We start from the raw sequence: 19,653 nt of genomic DNA on the forward strand, positions 1-19,653 counted from the left end.
TTTATTTCAAATAACCTTTTATATTTTTCTTAATATATATATATATATATATATATATATATATATTATTTTAATTTTTGAGCACTTGATTAATATTTTCTCTTTTTTTATAGAGAAAATTAACTAATATGCCATGAACAGTGAAAAATCTTTCCAAATGTGCCATAACCAGTTACACCTTTCAAAATCTGCCATAGCAATGACATTGGGTATGAAACGAATTACACAAATATCCTTCGGCCAAACATTAGTAAAAAAAAGAAAAAAAAAATTAACCTTCTTACCTTCTCACGCGTGTCTGTTTTTCCGGTGTGTGTCGCAAGTCTGTCTTTTCCAGTATGTGTCGGGGGTCTGTCTTTTCTGGTGTCTGTCTTTTCCAATGTGTGTCGCAGGCCTATCTTTTCTGGTGTATGTCTTTTCTGGTGTGTGTCGCATTGTTGCCTGTGGCATTCTTTCGTAGACCAGCCCTTGTTGTCGTCTGTAATCGTTTGTTATGGATTAGATCTGGAAAATCGATTGTTATGGACTAGATGTAAAATTGTTTATTGTGAAAAAATATAATCAGGTGGTGGACAACCTACAAACTTAGTAGGACAACCTATTATGAGTATGAAAATTGTCTATCATTATGTTTGCGCGTGTATACATTTTATTTTCTATCCGCATGTTTTGTTATTTGGTCTATACATTTATTGTGATAAACTAGTTCAAATCACTTTTAATATGCTGTCTATTACTTAATTGTTTAATTGTTTAATGAATTTACCCAAATCATGGACAACTAGTATTAATTTGTTGTCCACTTTGTTTTGGTAGACAAGTTCCAATATGAATATGTTGTCCACCTTGTTTTGGTGGACATATTACAATATGAATATATTGTCCACTACTCGATATATTGTTTTTTTATCACGCGTCCGTCTTTCCAACCTCGAAACAAATCTTAATTGCAAGGGTAATGTGGTAAAATTGAAACTGCCATTTTTAATGAATATGGCAGATTTGAAAAGGTTTTACCAATATAGTAGATTTGAAAAGAATTAAAAAAATATGGTAGAAATGGCAAAAATCCCTTTTTATATATATCTTTGTTTATGTAATCTCTAATTTACTTTGATAATTTTTTGTTGTTGTATTTTTTCTCATTTTGTTTTTTTGTTTATATTTTAGTTTAAATTATTTAAAAGAATTGTTTTTAATAATAATAAAATATTACACAAATAAGTCAATTAATTGATGCATTCATTTTAGATTTTATGTTTTTTCGATGATGTGAATTAATTTATTAAAATTGAAAATAAGAATTGATGAGATGGAGGAAGAAGAAAGAAAAGCCAACTTTATAAATATAGATGATGGTGAGGTGTCAATTAGGCAAGTAGTTAAAAATAGTTGATACGTATCTGCATACCTCTTGATGTTGCCTAATCAAACCTAAGCGACTGGTTTGGCTTGAGCTAGTACAACAATGTTCACTAGGGAGACTGGTTTGGCTTGAGCTAGTATAATAATGTTCACTAGGGAGACTGGTTTGGCTTGAGCTAGTACTACAACGTTCACTAGGGAGACTGGTTTGGCTCGAGCTAGTGTACTACAATGTTCATTGGTTCCGAATTATATTACTGCTTTTAGTTTTGATAAATCGTATTTCTTTCAAATTCTACTGCTCTTACATTTTAACGACTGGAAACACATGCTAATTTGGTCCATAATAACATCATCATATGTCTCTCTTACAATTTGGAAGATAGTGGTCCATCCGTCCATGCCATAACATAGTGCTTCTAGTTTGAAACTAATGTGATGATAATTAAAAATTGTGAAATAATCGGAGATATCTCGGTCACCGAACCACCAAATGAACAACAACAAGCAAGGAAGCTAAGACTTTGCCAGGGTAGCCACACCCCATAACTCTTATATACTGGAGCTAATTACATTCTAATTCATGAATCATACTCCTGATAAGATACTTTCTCACCCTGCAAGAGAACAAATCCCACACTAATAATCTATTGTAAGTAACTAAGTATATTAGTTTATGTATACAACATTAAACAAGATGGCACGCTATACGTCATATACATTATAAACACTCATTTACCTTTTGGATCAGACATCCAGGAGCTTACGTTGCCAAAGCTTAGTTGAGACCCGCTTGCCTCTCCCACCTGAGATCAGCCGAGAACTCGGACAATGCGGATCTGGGATCCCCTTCAGCGATAGCCAAGTAGTACAGAGCAGTTCCATCGTCGACTTGCATGCTTCTCCTTAGAGACTCAATCAGCCTTCGCTTTCCATCAGCTGATAAGTTGGACAGTTGATTCATACCAGATACATCTTGTTCTCTCTTTGGTGCACCTTCGAGGTAAAGCACAGCTACTTCGCGTTTGGCATGTTTGTCTAGCTCTATGTAGCACGTTGTGTTTGCAAGAATCTCGGGATTGCTTATCGGGATAAGCAGTCTGTCTCTTGAGTAAATACCATGGTCGCTCATCATATTGTTTAGCCGCTTTATGTCCATAACCTTAAAAAAAATATGTAATATTCAAAAACTAGTCAAGCTCATGGATGTGGATTCAATTTTAGCTTACACAAACTTAGATTCTTTAAGTTTCAGACTCTTTAGATAAGATTCAACATAGGACAATTCCAAATTTATATATCTGGATTCAAGAACAACATTTCCAAAGGAACACAGAATTGAGATTACATATCCAAATGAATCGAAGAAATCGAAAGAGGTAACTGAATTCGTTACCTGAACGGAGTATTTGACGGCGAGGCTAGTCACACTATCACCACGACAAATCCGATGAGAAATTGCAAATTTCCAGATTCCGTTGTCTCTCCAGAACGTACCAGAAGCTGGTCTTCCAACGAGTTCTTTGATCCGCCACGGAGATGTGAAAGCCGATACCACCAGATCGTCCTCTGTGGCTACAGAATTCCAAACCTTACAGACGCAGCTCGCACGCGCTAGATCGGCGACGGTTAGCCTCTGGAATATAAGGATTAGTGTGTCACGGCATGAAAGCGCCATCAGAAGTGAGGGCGAGATTGTGTTTGATTGATTGATCGGCAGTGTTGGTTTGTGGCGCCGGTGAGATTATCGTCGGCGGCGTTTTTGATCCGCAGAAGCAGCTCATCCACAGCCTTTTAATAAAGAAAACTAGATGATATCCTTTTGTTTTCTTTTGTTTGTTTTTTTTTTTTTTTTTTTTTTTTTTTTTTTTTTTGTTGTCAACAAATGATGTCCACGAGATACGTTCTTCTACAGTATATGATTTAAATTGTGATATTACATGAATATAAAAGCGCATAATTAAATAAATTGTAACAAATTTAATTACATAAATTGTAGATAAATAGAACTCAAACTTTAACTTTGATCTATATGTTTCTGGAAAAAAAGTTTGGATACTATCTAGCTTGATACATATTATCAGGAGAAAATAGTTGGTCATATAGTTATTGCATATTTCATCTATTATTTATAAGATAAAATAAATAAAATTTACTAGTCATAAATGTAATGTTTTTAAAAAGACCTTAAAAAAGAAAAAAAAACAAACCTGTTAATAAAATTAAAACAATATTAAATGATAAGAATATTTGATTTTGTTGGGAGATCTAATTAAAAAATAAACAAGACAAAAATGGAAAAAACTAAGAAAAATTATAAATTATTTTAACGACAATTGTATCATTTATTACTTTAGTACTTTAATAATTTTTCATATTATATTCTTGTAATTAAGTAAATATAAAGATATTTTTCTGAAACATACTTTTACTATATCATTGTATTTAGTTAAAAGGTTAAACAACGACCACCGTCTTTTGGGTTTAAGACCTTCTTTCTTAACTAGTGTCTTTCATTAGGGTAAGAAGATAACATTTAGATGAAAAAACACTTTCTCTTTAGCTGAAATTTCCTGTTTACTACTCTTTCATACCTTTATAGATCAAATCTTTTTAAGGGTGTTTAGGGTTTGTTCTTAAGTTCTTCTAATTTTTCGTATTGATCCGTCAGTTCACGGGGTGGAAGAAGTTCTGAGTTGTGGGTGCTCAATTATTGTATTGTTAATTTCTTGGTTGTGGGAAGGAGTTTTATCGATCTAGGTAAACAGGGAGGAGTGGAGGAGTTGGTTTTAATCATGTCTTTGGCTATGGATAAGGCTCTTATGGTGATGTTGCTAGAAGAGGAGGAGAAGATTCGGTTCGTTATGCCGGAAAGGAATGCTATCAGCCTAATTGGTCGGACTCTAAACCCAGATTGTCAGCCCATGAAGAATCTTATCAGAGATATGCCAAAGAAATGGCAGAAGCCGGGAAGAATGAGGGGTGTGGTTTAATCAAATGAAAAGTTCCAGTTCATCTTAAACTCGGAGCATGATCTGCAAGAAGTATTAGCTAAGGGAGCGCATATGTATAATGATTGGTCGCTGGCAGTAAATAGATGGTACGAAAATCCTTATGCTAATTATTTGCAATTCGTTCCTATATGGGTTCAGATATGGAACATCCCGGTGAATTTTTACACAGTCAATGCTATTACGACTTTGGGAGAGTTGATTGGGGAAGTAAAAGAAGTGGCTTTTGATCCAGATAAGCCGCAGACGCAAGAGTATGTAAGGGTAAAAGTATTGTTTGACTTAGCTAGGCCTTTGCGTAGGTCAAAAGAAGTAACTCTACCAGATGGGAGAGTTCAGAAACGGTGTTTTGAATGTCAGAGGCTGACTCATGAAAGAGAGGTTTGCCCAATCTTAGCTAAGAGGAATGAAGAGATGGCTGCAGCTAGAAGAGCAGGGAATCCTATTCCGAGAGCTGCTAAACCGGCCTTTCTTAAGGAGTCGGATCCTTTGTTTTGAGTGCTCAGAGAAGATCAAGGGGGAGTAGACCCGTTAACTGGGCTTCAAAGGATAGCTTTTGATATTTTGGAAGCAATGAGACAATATCTAATGGTAGATAATAAAGAGGACTGGCAAGTAAAGGCTGATAGAATCAAAAAATCAGTAGGGGAGGTAGAGAATAACCCGATAGCAAAAAAGACGATTCTCAGATTGGAAGCTATGCCAGTGGTGCATCATGATGTTAATAAGGACAAGGGGAGGGTGTTTGGGTTTGAAGTACGGGATTCAAATCAGACAAAAAATGATAGGTTGGATGGTGCAGCACAACCTGTGGCAATGGGTTAGGTACAAAGTATGGATAGGAATTGGTTAGGAGAATTGCAGTGTACTCAAAGGATAGAACTGGGTTCCTATCTTGCTATGTCTCAACCTTTTCAGGATAGGGCAACGGGGTATAGATATGGATTCTTTGAAACTGCGCCTTCTGGCTCTATCCCAAAAAAAGATAAAGGCTAGGAAGAGGCCTCCACGAAAAGTCAAAAAATTCAAACCAAAAGATCAAGTGATGGTTGAAGTAGAACAGGGGGTTCAGGGGGTACAAAATAAGGGAAGGAAATATAAAAGGAAAGCAGAAGACTAAGGTCAAAGCACTGCTAAATTCGCAAAGCTTAATCCTACTAAGGTGATCCCACAGGAGGGATCGCCCAATGCGTAATGAGTATCATCAGCTGGAATTTCCAAAGAGTGGGACGGTTCCAAGACTTGGTGATTCCTCAACTCAATTAATTGCGTAAAAATCACTTCCCTGAGATCATGTTTCTGATGTAAACCATGCAGAGTAGAGATAACTTGTGTGATATTCAATGTCTTTTCGGATATGATTGTAACATCCGCGAACCAGAATCTCGATTTGGGATGTGCATCGATCGATGCAGGTGTTGCATCGGTCTATGCATGGCCGGTTTGTCACGAAGCAACTTAAGTTAAACGCGTGTTTGGCCGCATTTTGGGGTTAGGAAAACCCTTTAGTCGAGTTTGTGTCGTCATTAGTGGCGTTTAGCCGCTTTTGAGAGAAAAGAAGTTCTTAAGCGTTTGGTGAGGTTTTGGGAGATTCATAGCTGTTCTTGAGAGATCTAAAGCTAGTATCGTGCAGGAAGCTTGCTAGGAGTGTAGTCCGTCTGCGTAGAGTCAGAATCTTCTTTGGCAAAGATGAGTGCAGGACCATGGCTTATCTAAGCTTGAGATTTCTTTGATTTTTGTGTTTATGTGTTATGTGGTTGATTCCTTAGCTTGTTAGAGAGTTTATGTTTCACTTTAGGCTTTGAGAAAGCTTCTTTGCGGCATTGGATTTTGTTTTGGTGGTTTAGGGACGAAGATCTGGCAAAAAAGCTTTAGGGAAGAACGATACTCGGCATGAGCGTCGGTCGATCCAAGAGGACGGCGCGATTTGACGTCAGAGCATCAGTCGATGCCATGTGGAGGCGTCGATAGATGCAATTAGGGATTTCATGAAATGTCGAGCATGCATCGGTCAATGCAGTGTTAGTGTCGGTTGATGCAGGTGAACCTTGCATCGGTCGATGCAAGCTTGTGTCGGTCAATGCAACCCCAGTTGGTGTCGGTCGATGCATTAGTTGGTGTCGGTCGATGCTGGTTTATTTGTTGATTGTCGTTTGATAATTAGAGATATCTCAATTGCTTGTGTGTATAGACTAGTAGATGGGAGGATCACCTCACTAAGTGTTTGTAAAATATTCATGCATCTCATATGTGTTGTAGTGCAGGTAAAAGCAAAGTGTGATAGTGGAATCAAGGCAATGAAGAGGAGGATGTTCTAGGTGCTCGTTGATGTGTTGTCTGGTTTCTATTACGTTGCTAGAGTTGAGTCAAAAAAACATTGCTAGGTTGCTAGTGTTATGTTTTATGACTTGGTTGAATTATTGGTTTATTATTTATTGGTTAATGGTTTAATGGTATTTGTTGGTTATTTTCTGCTGTTGGTTTGATTGTGGTTAGGCAGCTGGTGGGTATGAGACCACTAGTTGAATTAGTATTATTATTTTTTAAAAAATGGTTCGGGTCATTTCATTTTGGTATGAGAGTCCTTACGGTTCTAGGTTTGGGTTCACTAAGTTTTTGTTGTCGGTGTTTAGGGTTTGCATGCCTTTGATTGATTATGTGAGTTAGTCAATTGTGTGTGGCATGGAGTCCTAGAACATCCTCTTCGAGCCTGCAGTGTGATTCCATGGTGAGTTATGTTTTGTCTATGATTTGGACTTTCTTGCTTAGCCCTCTGTTCATGGTAGTGCAGATGGCTAGAGAGGGTGTTGTTGGTCGTGGTCGTGGACGCAGGCATGATTGTGGTTGGGGCAGAGCCCCAGCGGTTAGTGATACCGTTGATCAGAGTGTGAATGCTGAGGGCGTCTACGAGTCACAGGGCTTCCAGGAGGAGTCCATGAGTGTTTCCGGTAGGGGTACCGATAGGACTGTGACGTTGACAGAGTCGGTGTGGGCGGTGTCGGTGCCGAGTTGGCTGGTGATGCTAGGATTCCAGGTGCGGGAGTCCTAGCAGGTGGAGCTCCTAAGGGAGGTGTTGACCTTGCGGACTTATTGGCACGGGTGCTAGAGCGGTTGCTGTCAGTGGTACCGGTGCAGGCTCTGGTGGTGCCGCCTGTGGTGGCGGAGGTACAGCAGCCAGTGGCTGCGGGTGCGGGAACTCATTCCCTATATGTGACCATGCTGAGGGAGAAGGGTAACATCGGTACAGAGCGGTTGTCAGGTGGTTATGACCCTACCGTTGCTGATGCATGGAGAGCGAGAGTGGAAAGTAACTTCCAGTCTCTCAGGAGTTTTGGGTGGACAGAGGGGTCCATAACCTGATTGCTGATGCTCACTTGTGGTGGAGAATCAGTGGCTGCCAGGAGGATAAAGAGGGAGATGACTTGGATTGACTTTGTAGAGGAGTTCAACTGCAAGTACTTTCCCGATGAGGCACTAGACCGGTTGGAGGTGCAGTTCCTACAGTTATCTCGGGGGACTCGGTCGGTGCGGAAGCTGGATGTGGAGTTATGTCGACTTTTGATGTATGGGGTCGGGCGATGGATCCCGAGGAGGCTTAGGTTAGGAGGTTTGTGAGGGTCTTTCGTGATGATTTGAGGGTCAACTGTAGAGGACGGAGCTATGCTACGCGGGTGGAGCTGGTTGAGACTGCGGTAGATATTGAAGAGGAAATCCGGACACAGTCAGTGATGGTTAGTCCAGCAGTTCAGCCTAGGAAGGCTCAGCATCCTGGAGGTTCCGGCAAGGGTGGCATGCCTGCGTAGGGAACCAAAATGTAGTTGAAGTCTATGCAGAGGCCGAGTGGTGCAGGGTGCCACGGGTGCGGTAGCATGGAGAACAGGATAGCTAGCTGTCCCTAGAGGTGTGCCACGCCGGCAGCTCATACGGCAGCTCGTGTTTGCTATCACTGTAGGGAGTCTGGGCATATCAAGCTTAAGTGTACCAAGTTACAGCAGATGATGGTAGCGGCGGTGCAGCTTGGAGTGCAACCGTGAGTGCAGCAGGTGGCACGGATTGAGCAGGCGCCGCGGGTGTACACGACGGTGGAGACTAGTGAAATCAGTGTCGGGGCGATCACAGGGATCTTGTTGGTGGGCGGGTTTAGGTCCTACGTTACGTTCGATTCTAGAGCAACCCAAAGCTTCATTAGTTTGGTATGCGCAGAGAGCGCTAATATCAGAGGAGATCCCGGAGAGCGAGCGGGAGTTGTCAGAGTTACGGGAGGCAAGTTTCAGAGAGTTCTTGGACAGGCAAGGAGAGTTGATATTCAGATCGTGGGAGAGTCGTGGCCAGCGGATTTGCTTATCAGCCCAATGGAGCTGTATGATTTTATCCTGGGGATGGATTGGCTGCAACGTCATATAGTTCACCTTGATTGTCATCGGGGTAGAGCGGAGTTTGAGCGTCCAGAAGGGAAGTTTGTTTTTGAGGGAGTGAGACCGACTTTGGGGAGTCTTGTGATCTCGGCAATGCAGGCTGGGTGATAACTCTCTAATTTACATGTTTTAAGCATCCTTTTTTTGTCCATATTTTGCATTATATATATCATAACCTTAGTATTTTTAGGTCATTAACTGTAGGAATTCACATTTAGGCCATTTGGGGTGTTTCATTCTTGCATTTGCACATTTTGGATGAAAACAGGTGCTTTAGAGCCTAAAATGAGGAGAAACAAGGTCAAATCCGAGCATGTACCCGACGGAGCTATTGAGCAGGAAGAACAATTCGAACATCAACCCGATCGAGGAGGATCTAAGAGCAGGAAGAACAACCCAAAGACCTATCAGAGGAGTAACCCGACCTCATCCTCGTGCACCTCATCGAGCAGAGCCTCGGGCAGGACTGGGAAGCTAGGTTAAAAGGGTTTCCATATATAAACCTCCTCTTCTTCCTCTCGCCCTAGCACGCCGCAGACACTCAGAACAAAGAGCGAGAGCTTCTGAACGAGAGACTGAGCGATATAAACTCTTTTTCCACTTTGTTAGGATTTATTTTCATTTTCTTTTGCTATTCTCTTAGATTTCGACTCTGTACTCTTTTGCTTTTATCTTGTTTTCAATACAATGCAATTTTCGTTTATCTGTGTTTTTATGTTTTCTGCAATGAGATCTGAGTAGTGAAACAAAGTTTCTGGGGATGGGATAGACAAATATGTGTTCTTGATCGGTTAGGATGTCTTAGCTTGATTGTTTATGTTATATAAATTCTCTTCTAGATTGGTGTTCTTAATGCTATTTTCAGACCGAGAGGTTGAGAATAGATCTAGGGTGTTTAGCCATCGAGAGATGTTGTTGAAATGCTTGAATCAATCAATGCTAGAGATTTACTCACTTAGCCTAAGAGATTAGATGTGTAAGGAGTTTATTGAAAATAATGAATCGGTTTGTATTGCCTGCTTGGTCATGTTTCTCCAACGAGAGTTGGGTAGGGGAATGATCAAGGTTGATTGTTTCTATCACGAGAGTGTTTTAACAAGATTTTAGAGATTCATTATCTAGGGAATATTTGTTTGAGGCATGTAGGACATCCATACTGGTCAGGAACACTTAGGAGTCGATTACCCCATCCTTAGGAGCTTTCGCATCTTGATTGTTTACGGTTTTATTCATAAGTCGACCCTATACCCGAACTGGTACTCGATCAACAACTTTGTGTACACCTTCGAACTGTTCATATTCTTCTTCTTTACCCGATCACTCCACCCGATCCTGTACTCGAATGCTTGCATCGAGTACTTATGTCGTGTGGTTCTTGTTCATTTAATTTCTTTTAATTACTTTAGGATTGTTAGATCAAAACCCATTATTGCCTGGCTTGACTTGCATAGTTCTGATCATATCTCATCTGTTAGCATAACAAACATTTGGATTGATAACCCTTTGTACTACAACTGCATAGGGAATTGATACCCTGGGTGAAAATCCTGTTATCACCGGAAAAATGATCGAAAAGGGATGTGAGGCTTATTTGGTTACTATATCGATGCTAGAGTCATTGGGGCAGTCTACGGTTAGCGGTATTCAAGTTGTTGAGGAGTTCGAGAATGTGTTTCAGTCGTTGCAGGGGTTACCACCTTCTCGGTCTGATCATTTCATGATTGAGCTGGAACCGGGGACGACGCCGTTATCCAAGGCGCCTTATAGGATGGCTCCAGCCGAGATGGAAGAGCTGAAGAAGCAGCTGGAGGATCTGTTGGGCAAGGGATTTATCCATCCTAGTGTGTCACCGTGGGGAGCGCCAGTGTTGTTCGTTAAGAAGAAGGATGGGAGTTTTCCCTTGTACATTGACTATCAGGTCGTTTCAATGATAGATTATCTACAGTGGAGCCAGTTGGTAAGTGTGGGGTTCTGGCTATAATGTGGAAGAGTAGTGTTCAGTTGAATTTCCTATCGGAGGATAAAAATTTGATTGATGTGCAGGTGCATTTTGGGTCATTAAATTCTTTCCTCTCTTGTGTATATGGGGACCTGATGTAACTAAGAGAAGTGAAGTGTGGGAAAGAATAAGGGACGGTTGCAAAATTGGACCCCTAACTTGAGTCAATTGCAAGACTAGACCCCTCTTTTTCTCTCTCCAACATTTGCCACTTTCTCCCTACTAAATCCTCTGCCATTCATTGTATTCACAGAAATGCCATTATTTCTGATTTTTTTGAATTTCTTGCGAAACTGTTTATTACATCCATATCCTCATCTTCTTGTCTTATTTACGGTTGTACCACCGCCAACAATTTTTCAACAACCATGAACAACTAAATTTGAAGCTCTTAATGCTTCAACAATCCGATTTGTGAGCTTAAATAACACCCAATGCTATGAGAATTCATTTTCTTCCATCTTCTCTCCATTTTAATCGAAAAAATTGAAAGTTCGTTAATCTTGTTATCTCTTGTGAACAAGGAAAATTGGCTCTGTGCTTCTTCAGTGGTGACTAAAGAGGACGTCCTTGATGCTTGACATTGCGAAACCACCACCGATAAGGTTATTTTCCGGTAGATTTCATGATTTTCTTTGTTTTTTTGTTGAAATTAGACTTCATTTGTTATCCAACCGTCATAATATCATGTAAAGTCTACTATGTGGTCAGTTTTGCAATTTAAAATTTATCGACTTTCGAGCCCGTAGACTAAAATTTCAGTCTCCTTAATTTCATTTGAAAACAAAAAAAATATAGTTTAGACTGCATTATAATATTTCTAACTGATACCTCATTTGCAGTCTATTAAAGTGTATTTTTGCAATTAACCAAATTCTTGACTTTTTAGTGATGACTGCTGGACTAAGTCTTCTTACGATAATAAACGAGTAGACTTCTATAGTGACTATTTTTGGAGTTGACCAAAATATTTAAGCATTGACCGTATTATTATTATATTAAAATAATTAGTTGACTGCAAAAGAACTCTACTAATTAAAAAATTAAAATGTTGGTCAACCCCAAAAATGACCATGGTAGACTGCAAACGAAGTCATCATTCCTGTAGACTTTGTACGTAGTCTACTTGGCGAAAGTCAAACTTGGTCAATTGCAAATCTAACCACGACGAAGTTTACATTTTCTTGTTGACGGATAGATGAAGTCTACTTGTTAGACAGAAGTCTACTGTAAAGTCAATAGGTTGGTCAATTGCAGAAATAACCAGAGTAGACTATAATTGAAGTTAACAGGTTGAACTTTCCATTGAAGTTTACCTATTTTTATCTATTTAATTGCAAACCTGACCAAAACATTAACAAAGGAAGACCACAAAGGAAGTCAACCGGTTCTGGTAGGCTTTGTCCGCTGTCTGCTTTGTTAAATTGTAATTGCAAAAATAGACCACAAAAAAATAGACTTCATTTTAAGTTATCTTCATATATTCTAGTTTATATCTACCCGTTGACGTCAACATGAAGTCAGCAGAATTTGAAAACCAAATTATTGCAAATTGGTGAATAATTTTTAAGATTTTCTTGTTGTATTCTTTGATATTTGTTATTTACTTGCCTCTGTATGTTTTTGACATGAATCCATATTATACATATGGAGAAATCAAGTTTTTTGGTTTTCATAGGCATTTAGGTCATTAAAGTAAACTAATTTAGGAAGTCAAAATGTTGGAGTTATCTGTGAAGTCTATATAATTGAAATAGTGTTTAATTGAAATTTATAAATTTTTCTTTTTGATTTTGTAGTTCATTTGTTTTGTATCGGTTATGTACTTGTCTCAGCCTATTTTTTTCATGATAATATATTATACTTTTGGATTAATCATGTTTTTGGTTTTGTTAGGCATCTAGGTTATTGATTTAAGACTTCTACGGATAGTCAGCTATGTAATAAGTATTTGACTTGCTGCTTACTCTTTCAGGTAAATGGCGCAAATACCTGTTGTTTTCGGAGTATGGGTGATGAGAAACGGGTCTAGGCATTTTGATATGGATGGACGCAAAGGTGGGATAATGTTTTTTTTGCGACACGGTTGTATATACGTTGAGCTTCTTGAAATGACTGTAGAAGATTATCTGATTGACAAAGAAACAGAGATGGCTCAGTTATCGTATCCCTTAACAGAGATGATGCTTCATCAATTGCCCCAAGATACCCCTCTTGTCAAAAATGATAGATCAGTTCAAAACTTGATAGATTTTAGAAGTAGGAATGTTGTTCGCCTTTGCGTCTCTACGCGTTGCATGGATGGACAGCCTGTTAAGGAATGTGTTAATGATATATACAACTCTCATTCTATTGACGATGGGGAGCCAACAGATGAATTTGGTGACGATGTAGATCCAGGTGCCGACGAATGTGTAGAAGAATGTCAAGAAGCTCTCCATGATACTACAGATGAGAAGCCGAAAGATGTTGATGACATGGATTTCAATTACAGTGAGTACTGGAAATTTGAAGATGAAGATGACGATGAAGATGGATATTGAAACTGGATTATTTGGTGGTATGGATGATGAATGTATGCAATGGTGAGATATGAATGAATGGATGGTAAGGTGTTTCAATTCCCCTTATGCAGTTGCAGTATAAGAGGTGTCAATCCTATCTGAGTGTTTGTGAACAATCAAGATGTGCATATGAGTCTAAGTCAATCCAAATATAAAAGATGTTTGTCACTAACAATCCTATGATGAAAATGTAAAGTGCAGAAAGTAAAACTACAAGAACTAGATGCTAAATGTAAATGGAACAGAATGATTATAGCAGTTATGAAGCTAAAACATAAATAGAAACTATGGTAATGCAAGTATTGAACCAATGCAAGACAAATAATGAACAGAAAGCTAAGTGAATGCAACAGAAATGCAGCTCAAATGAAACAGGACAAACACAAATCATAAACCAAAATTCAGGGGATGAACTCGAGCAAGCACTCGATCGAGTGTAGATCGAGTGCAGGGTCGAGCTGGACAATTACGGAAAATAGAGCAACACAAGAAAAACAGAGCAATACCAAAACGAATCAAACAACAGGATTTAAGCTAAGAAATCAATAAACAAGGAAGGTCTTGAGGAGGGATTAATGGATTGGACTAATGATTGAGGTTATCTAACTTGGTCAACAAATCTCAAGCAAACTTTGAGCTAATCTCTAGACATATATTTCTAAGACATGTTTAATCCACTCTCATGGCAAGAAACAATCAAACCTATGCATTTCTATACTTGTTCTCACATAGTAAAGAATCTACACAAGCAGGCATTAAGCAATATGTCTCATACCAAACAAGACCTCTAATCTCTTAGCAAGCCTAATGGTAAGCTCTAGATCTAGCCTTATCTATGCTTCTTAAACATTGGTGTGATGCTAAGATGCTTGAAATCAAACCCTACCTTCTCAGATATAGGATCAGCATTAAGAACATCTAGCCTAGAAGAGATCTACAACAATCAAAGTATTTCTAGGAATACCGGGGGTTCGAATCCCTCTCCATCCGCGAAGTCATAAGTTCTTTTCTTTCTATAAAATGTTCCTCAATAGCACTGATTCTTCATATATTTTTGTCAAAGCAATTGGCCCCTGCTTGGATCTTTGAAGGACGGCTTTCCTAAGCTTGATGAATGCGCCAAAATTTATTTTTTGCGGCGAGCTTCATTCCTTTAGGAGCGGAAATGCCGACATCTACTATTCCATCAAAGAGCCTACTCGTCGTAAGCCCTTTTAGTTCATCTGCATCAGCTAATATCGAGCCGGGAGTGTGCTACAGAACAAAAGCTTTTTGACTTTTGTCTTTGTCTTTCATTTTGAGCAGCATTGGCAAAGCACAAATGAATTGTTCATCAAGCTTGACCAAAGCAAACAAACCTAAAACACAATCCAGCCTAACCCATCCTCAAGATCCTAAGCACTACTCACAAGAACACATGATGAACAACAAAATCATAAACCCAGATGAAACTAGCTTTGTTTTGTGGGTATGGATGATGAATGTATGCAATGGTGAGATATGAATGAATGGATGGTAAGGTGTTTCAATTCCCCTAATGCAGTTGCAGTATAAGAGGTGTCAATCCTATCTGAGTGTTTGTGAACTATCAAGATGTGCATATGAGACTAAGTCAAGCCAAATGTAAATGATGTTTGTCACTAACAATCCTATGATGAAAATGCAAGTACAGAAAGTAAAACTACAAGAACTAGATGCTAAGTGTAAATGGAACAGAATGATTATAGCAGTTATGAAGCTAAAACAGAAATAGAAACTATGGTAATGCAAGTATTGAACTAATGCAAGGTAGATAATGAACAGAAAGCTAAATGAATGCAACAGAAATGCAGCTCAGATGAAACAGGACAAACACAAATCATAAACCAAAGTTCTGAGGATGAACTCGAACAAGCACTCGATCGAGTGTAGATCGAGTGCAGGGTCGAGCTGGACAAATACGCAAAAACAGAGCAACACAAGAAAAACAGAGCAATACCAAAACGAATCAAACCACGATCAAACAACATGATTTAGACTTAAAAATCAATAAACAAGGAAGGCCTTGAGGAGGGATTCATGGGCTGGACTCATGAATGAGGTTATCTAACTTGGTCAACAAATCTCAAGCAAACTTTGAGCTAATCTCTAGACATATAAATCTAAGACAAGTTTAATCCACTCTCATGGCAAGAAACAATCAAACCTATGCATCTCTAGACTTGTTCTCACAAAGTAAAGAATCTACACAAGCAGGCATTAAGCAATACATCTCATACCAAACAAGACCTCTAATCTCTTAGCAAGCCTAATGGTAAGCTCTAGATCTAGCCTTATCTATGCTCCTTAAACATTGGTGTGATGCTAAGATGCTTGAAATCAAACCCTAACCTCTCAGTTCAGGATTATCATTAAGAACATCTAGCCTAGAAGAGATTCTACCACAATCAAGCTTGACCAAAGCAAACAAACCTCAAACACAGCCCAGCCTAACCCATCCTCAAGATCCTAAGCACTACTCACAAGAACACATGATGAACATCAAAGTCATAAACCCAGAAAATACTGAAACTTGTATCAAATGAAAGATAAAAAAAGATCTATAATACTCAAGAAGGAATCAAACACGAATTCTTAATATCTTGAAAGTTATGAAACCAACAAAATCCAAGAATCTTATGTTTTCTCTCTTAAAAGAGTACAAGATCTAAGAAAAATAAAAGTGCAAAAGGAATAATTCCCAAAAGGGTAAAAACTAGGTTTCTGACTATTCTAAAAAGGTGGACTCTTTTTGGTGGCTGCAGGTACAAGGATTTATATAGGAGAGAAGGTGGAAGCCCTAAAAATACTAAAAGACAAAATAGTCAACGGCTCGGTCAACTCGACCCTGTGCTCGGTCGAGTGGCTGGTCGAGTTGGCTTCTCTCGTGCATTCTCCACTCGGTCGAGTCCCTCTCTGCACACGGTCGAGTGTCTGGTCGAGTGGGCGGTTGAGTGGGTCTCTGGACCTTGTTGTTTCAGCCTTAACTCTCTTGCTTTTCCTTCATGATTGCTTCACTTCTCCTCAGCATTGCTTCCATGCTCCTTAAGCTCCAAAATCACCTGTTTATGCATGAAAAGATGCAAATGCAATGCAACTAAACTCTAATGCATGATTGGTCCTAAAGCTATGCAATAATGGTCAAAATGGATAGCAAAAGATGCAAAAAATGTGAATAAACTAAGGGAAAACAAGGTAAAATATATGAACATCAACACCCCCAAACTTAGTCTTTGCTTGCCCTCAAGCAAATAAACAAGACATAAGAAGGTAGGTGAGGTTTGAAAGTGGGATCTCAGCTCCTAATGCTTGCAAATAGACCATCTAGAATTAATGTCCAAGTTACTAATACTATGATGCAAGTTGAATGAGCTGTACTTAAGGACTTTAGACAAGCATATCACAACATTTACTGATTTGAGCCTTAGAAATCCACATGCATTCAAATCAACCATTTCTTTTAACATTCATTGATCAAAAACATGAATCAATTCTATGCAATGCTTAAACTCATTTGGCTTGGAGGTAAGGGTTTTGAGACAATGATGATCTCTTTTTAGAGTGGGGCTTGTCAATATCAAGGTTCTCTCATTAAAAATGGATTGAGCTTTAGAAGAATGCTAAAGGAAGATCACTTAAACACATACAAGAACAAAACCTTGTCTACCCAAGGCACCCAAAGACTTCATTCTATCAATCTAAACCCAAATGATCCTAGTGCTGCCCTTTAACTTCTTCTTTTCTCTTTCACCCTTTTCTCTTTTGGTTTTCAAGTCTAAGGAGATGTTTTTTATTTGATTTTTCTAGTGGGATGGGGGATTCTTACTTATTGCTATGGTTCTCTTTCCTTCTTATTCTTAAGACATACAAGCTTTTTGCTAGACTTTTCTTTTCTTTCTTTTCTTTTCTTCAACTAAAACCAACATTATCAATTTTTTACTTCCCATCCTTTCACTAGACTTTGCTTAAACACATTCTCCTCTTAAAGACTCTACCCTTTTTCTTTCTCTTTTTCCTCTTTTCTTTTCATAACAGCCAAGTCCCAAACCCAACAAGTAAACCACCTAGTCCTATCTAGTTTGAAAAATGCAAATTAGAACTACACAAGGTCTTACTCTTGTCAGTTCAAACCTAACACATTCTACCAAGCTCAATCCCAAAATAGGCCTTACACACTCAAGAGTAAACATGGCTTGAAAGAAAGGGTTGGTTAAGGGTAGGGAAACTGATTCTTAATGAGGAAATCAGTTACTTGGATCAACAAGAGTGGTAAAAAGGAGAAAGATGATCCAAGTATGTATATGGTATCCATGAGTTTAAAGCAATGCATACATTGATAATTGAAAGTCAATATTAGGTTCTTATAAGTAGGAAATGGCTTCAAATCACAACATGCTTCAATTTAGACCAAATACAATGCAGGAATTCAAGGCTTGATTCAATCTTATGCTTCTAACCACTCAACTAGCATCAAAGTACTATTAACTTGGGCATTGATCCTAGTCTAGTGAATAAGCAAGCTAACAAGGCAAACTCATCATAGATCCCTAATGCAAATATTATATAATCCTACATGAAACATGCTAAACAAGATCCTAATATGCAATGCAAACTACATGAACACTCTTTTTTTATAAAGATTTTTTCAAAAATTTTCAAATTTTTAGGGTTTTTCTATGCCTTAGATGCTATGCAAATACTAATATGAGGATGCTAAAAATTTGAAATAAGAACACAAAACACAATGTCAAATGCTATCTCAAACCCTCCCCCAAACTTAAATTACACAGTCCCCTGTGTGAAAGAAATTTGTAAGAGGATTCAAGACTAAAAACAAAACACAATTTCATATGCAATGGTATTTACAAGTGAAGATGATAGTGGTACCTCAAGGGTTATGGAAGAAGTTGTCCACATCCATTTGCATGCTCTCAAATGTGTAGTTGGGGTCTTGTTGATCACTTGGAGGTGGAGTTTGGGGCAGCTCGACGACGGCGATCGACCGTGACTCGGTCGAGTACATGCTCGAGTGGGGGGGTCGAGCTGGACCGCGTGTGTCAAAATGTGGACCTTGCTGCTGGTAAAACTGCTGGTAGAGAGCTGGATCCATGAAGTATTGAGGTGGGATGGGAGGGTAACCTGGATAGCCTGGATAAGCAGCTGGAGGTGGGAAGCCATATGGTGATCTGGGCTGGAACTCGGCCGAGTGCATTTGGTGTGCTCGGTCGAGTGGGTGCTCGAGTGCCTCGAAAATTGTTGTTCTCGGGTACTTGAGCTCCCCTTCCTCTGATTTGGCTCATACATTGAAGCTCTAGCTGGTTCCACAGGATTTGCAACCCTTGAAAGTGCTCTAGTTGAGCTACTCCTCCTCAAAGGGCTTGAATGGCTTGGAGATGAGTTTCCACTCTTCAGCTCAGCAATCTCCTTCTTTAGTCCCTTGATGGACTTAGCCATGTTGGTCACCTTCTTCTTCAGCTTGTCAAACCTCTTCCCATGCCACTTGTTCCATTTTTGCAAAAGAGTTAACCTCTTCGTAGTCTCTCTCACTCCTCTACTATCCCTTGGGTTGGGCTAATAATCCTCAAAGTAAAATTGCCTCTCCCCATCAGCCATTTGTGCATTCCCAGGTTCCTCAACTCTAGGTTGAACTATCCCATCAAACAAGTGCTCCTCAGCTGGCCAAAAGTCAATGTTGGCTCCTTCTTGAATGGTGGTGAGCTCTTGGTTAGGCAAGATGAATTGCTTTTTCCCAAGTGTTGGAAGCTCAAAGTTGAAGATGTGATTCTCTTGATGCATCTCCTTTGCTAGGATGAGAGTAGAGGTGAGGTAGCTTGAGTCAATCCATCTTGGTGAGACCCTTTCTCCTCTAAGTGGAACCTTGGCAGCTTGTAGAATTGGAGTAATGATACCTCCAATGGTTAGTGCTCCTCTTGATCCTTTGTTCTCCAACTTGCCTACCTAACTTCTCAAGTAAACCATGTGGTCTATGAGCACCATTGCAAGATCAGTCTCCACAGTGCTCCCAAGAATGATGGTTCCATCTCTTGCCTTGAGAATGATCCCATTGAGAGCCATGTCAATCATCTTAAGCTCACCCTCATTGATATTCCCAGTTTCCTTCCTAGCAAAGAAGGTGTTGGCAAGAGCTTTGTGGAAGTACCTTAGGACTGGGCTCCTTATCCTTGAACTCTTGGAATTGGAGGATGAGTAGAGTTTGTTGTCCCCAATGGTTTCCCAAACAGCATAGAGTTCTTCTCTTGGAATCCTCAAGCTCCTAGTGC

At 39.3% G+C, this 19,653-nt stretch overlaps 1 protein-coding gene and 1 pseudogene across 3 annotated transcripts; one reads left to right on the forward strand and one right to left on the reverse strand.

The window, feature by feature from the left end:
* Window positions 1–1,632: 1,632 nt before the first annotated feature.
* On the reverse strand, window positions 1,633–3,439 carry LOC104787360 (F-box protein At1g55000). 3 transcript variants are annotated; one of them, XM_087450765.1, is made up of 3 exons: window positions 2,762–3,439; window positions 2,105–2,527; window positions 1,633–1,982 (listed from the first exon to the last, which is right to left on the reverse strand). In XM_087450765.1, the coding sequence occupies exons 1-2, from the start codon at window positions 3,041–3,043 to the stop codon at window positions 2,144–2,146; spliced, it is 666 nt and encodes a 221-aa protein (XP_087306891.1). In that variant the 5' UTR covers window positions 3,044–3,439; the 3' UTR covers window positions 1,633–1,982; window positions 2,105–2,143. The 3 variants fall into 3 exon arrangements, with proteins under 3 accessions (XP_087306891.1, XP_087306892.1, XP_010511235.1); XM_087450766.1 differs by having other exon boundaries at window positions 1,633–2,004; window positions 2,762–3,283; XM_010512933.3 differs by having other exon boundaries at window positions 1,633–2,527; window positions 2,762–3,277.
* Window positions 3,440–4,160: 721 nt separating this feature from the next.
* LOC147944354 (uncharacterized) lies at window positions 4,161–5,571 on the forward strand (annotated as a pseudogene).
* Window positions 5,572–19,653: the final 14,082 nt, after the last annotated feature.

Source organism: Camelina sativa, chromosome 5 (genome assembly GCF_030686135.1).
Source record: "Camelina sativa cultivar CO46 ecotype springtype chromosome 5, ASM3068613v1".
NCBI lineage: Eukaryota > Viridiplantae > Streptophyta > Magnoliopsida > Brassicales > Brassicaceae > Camelina > Camelina sativa.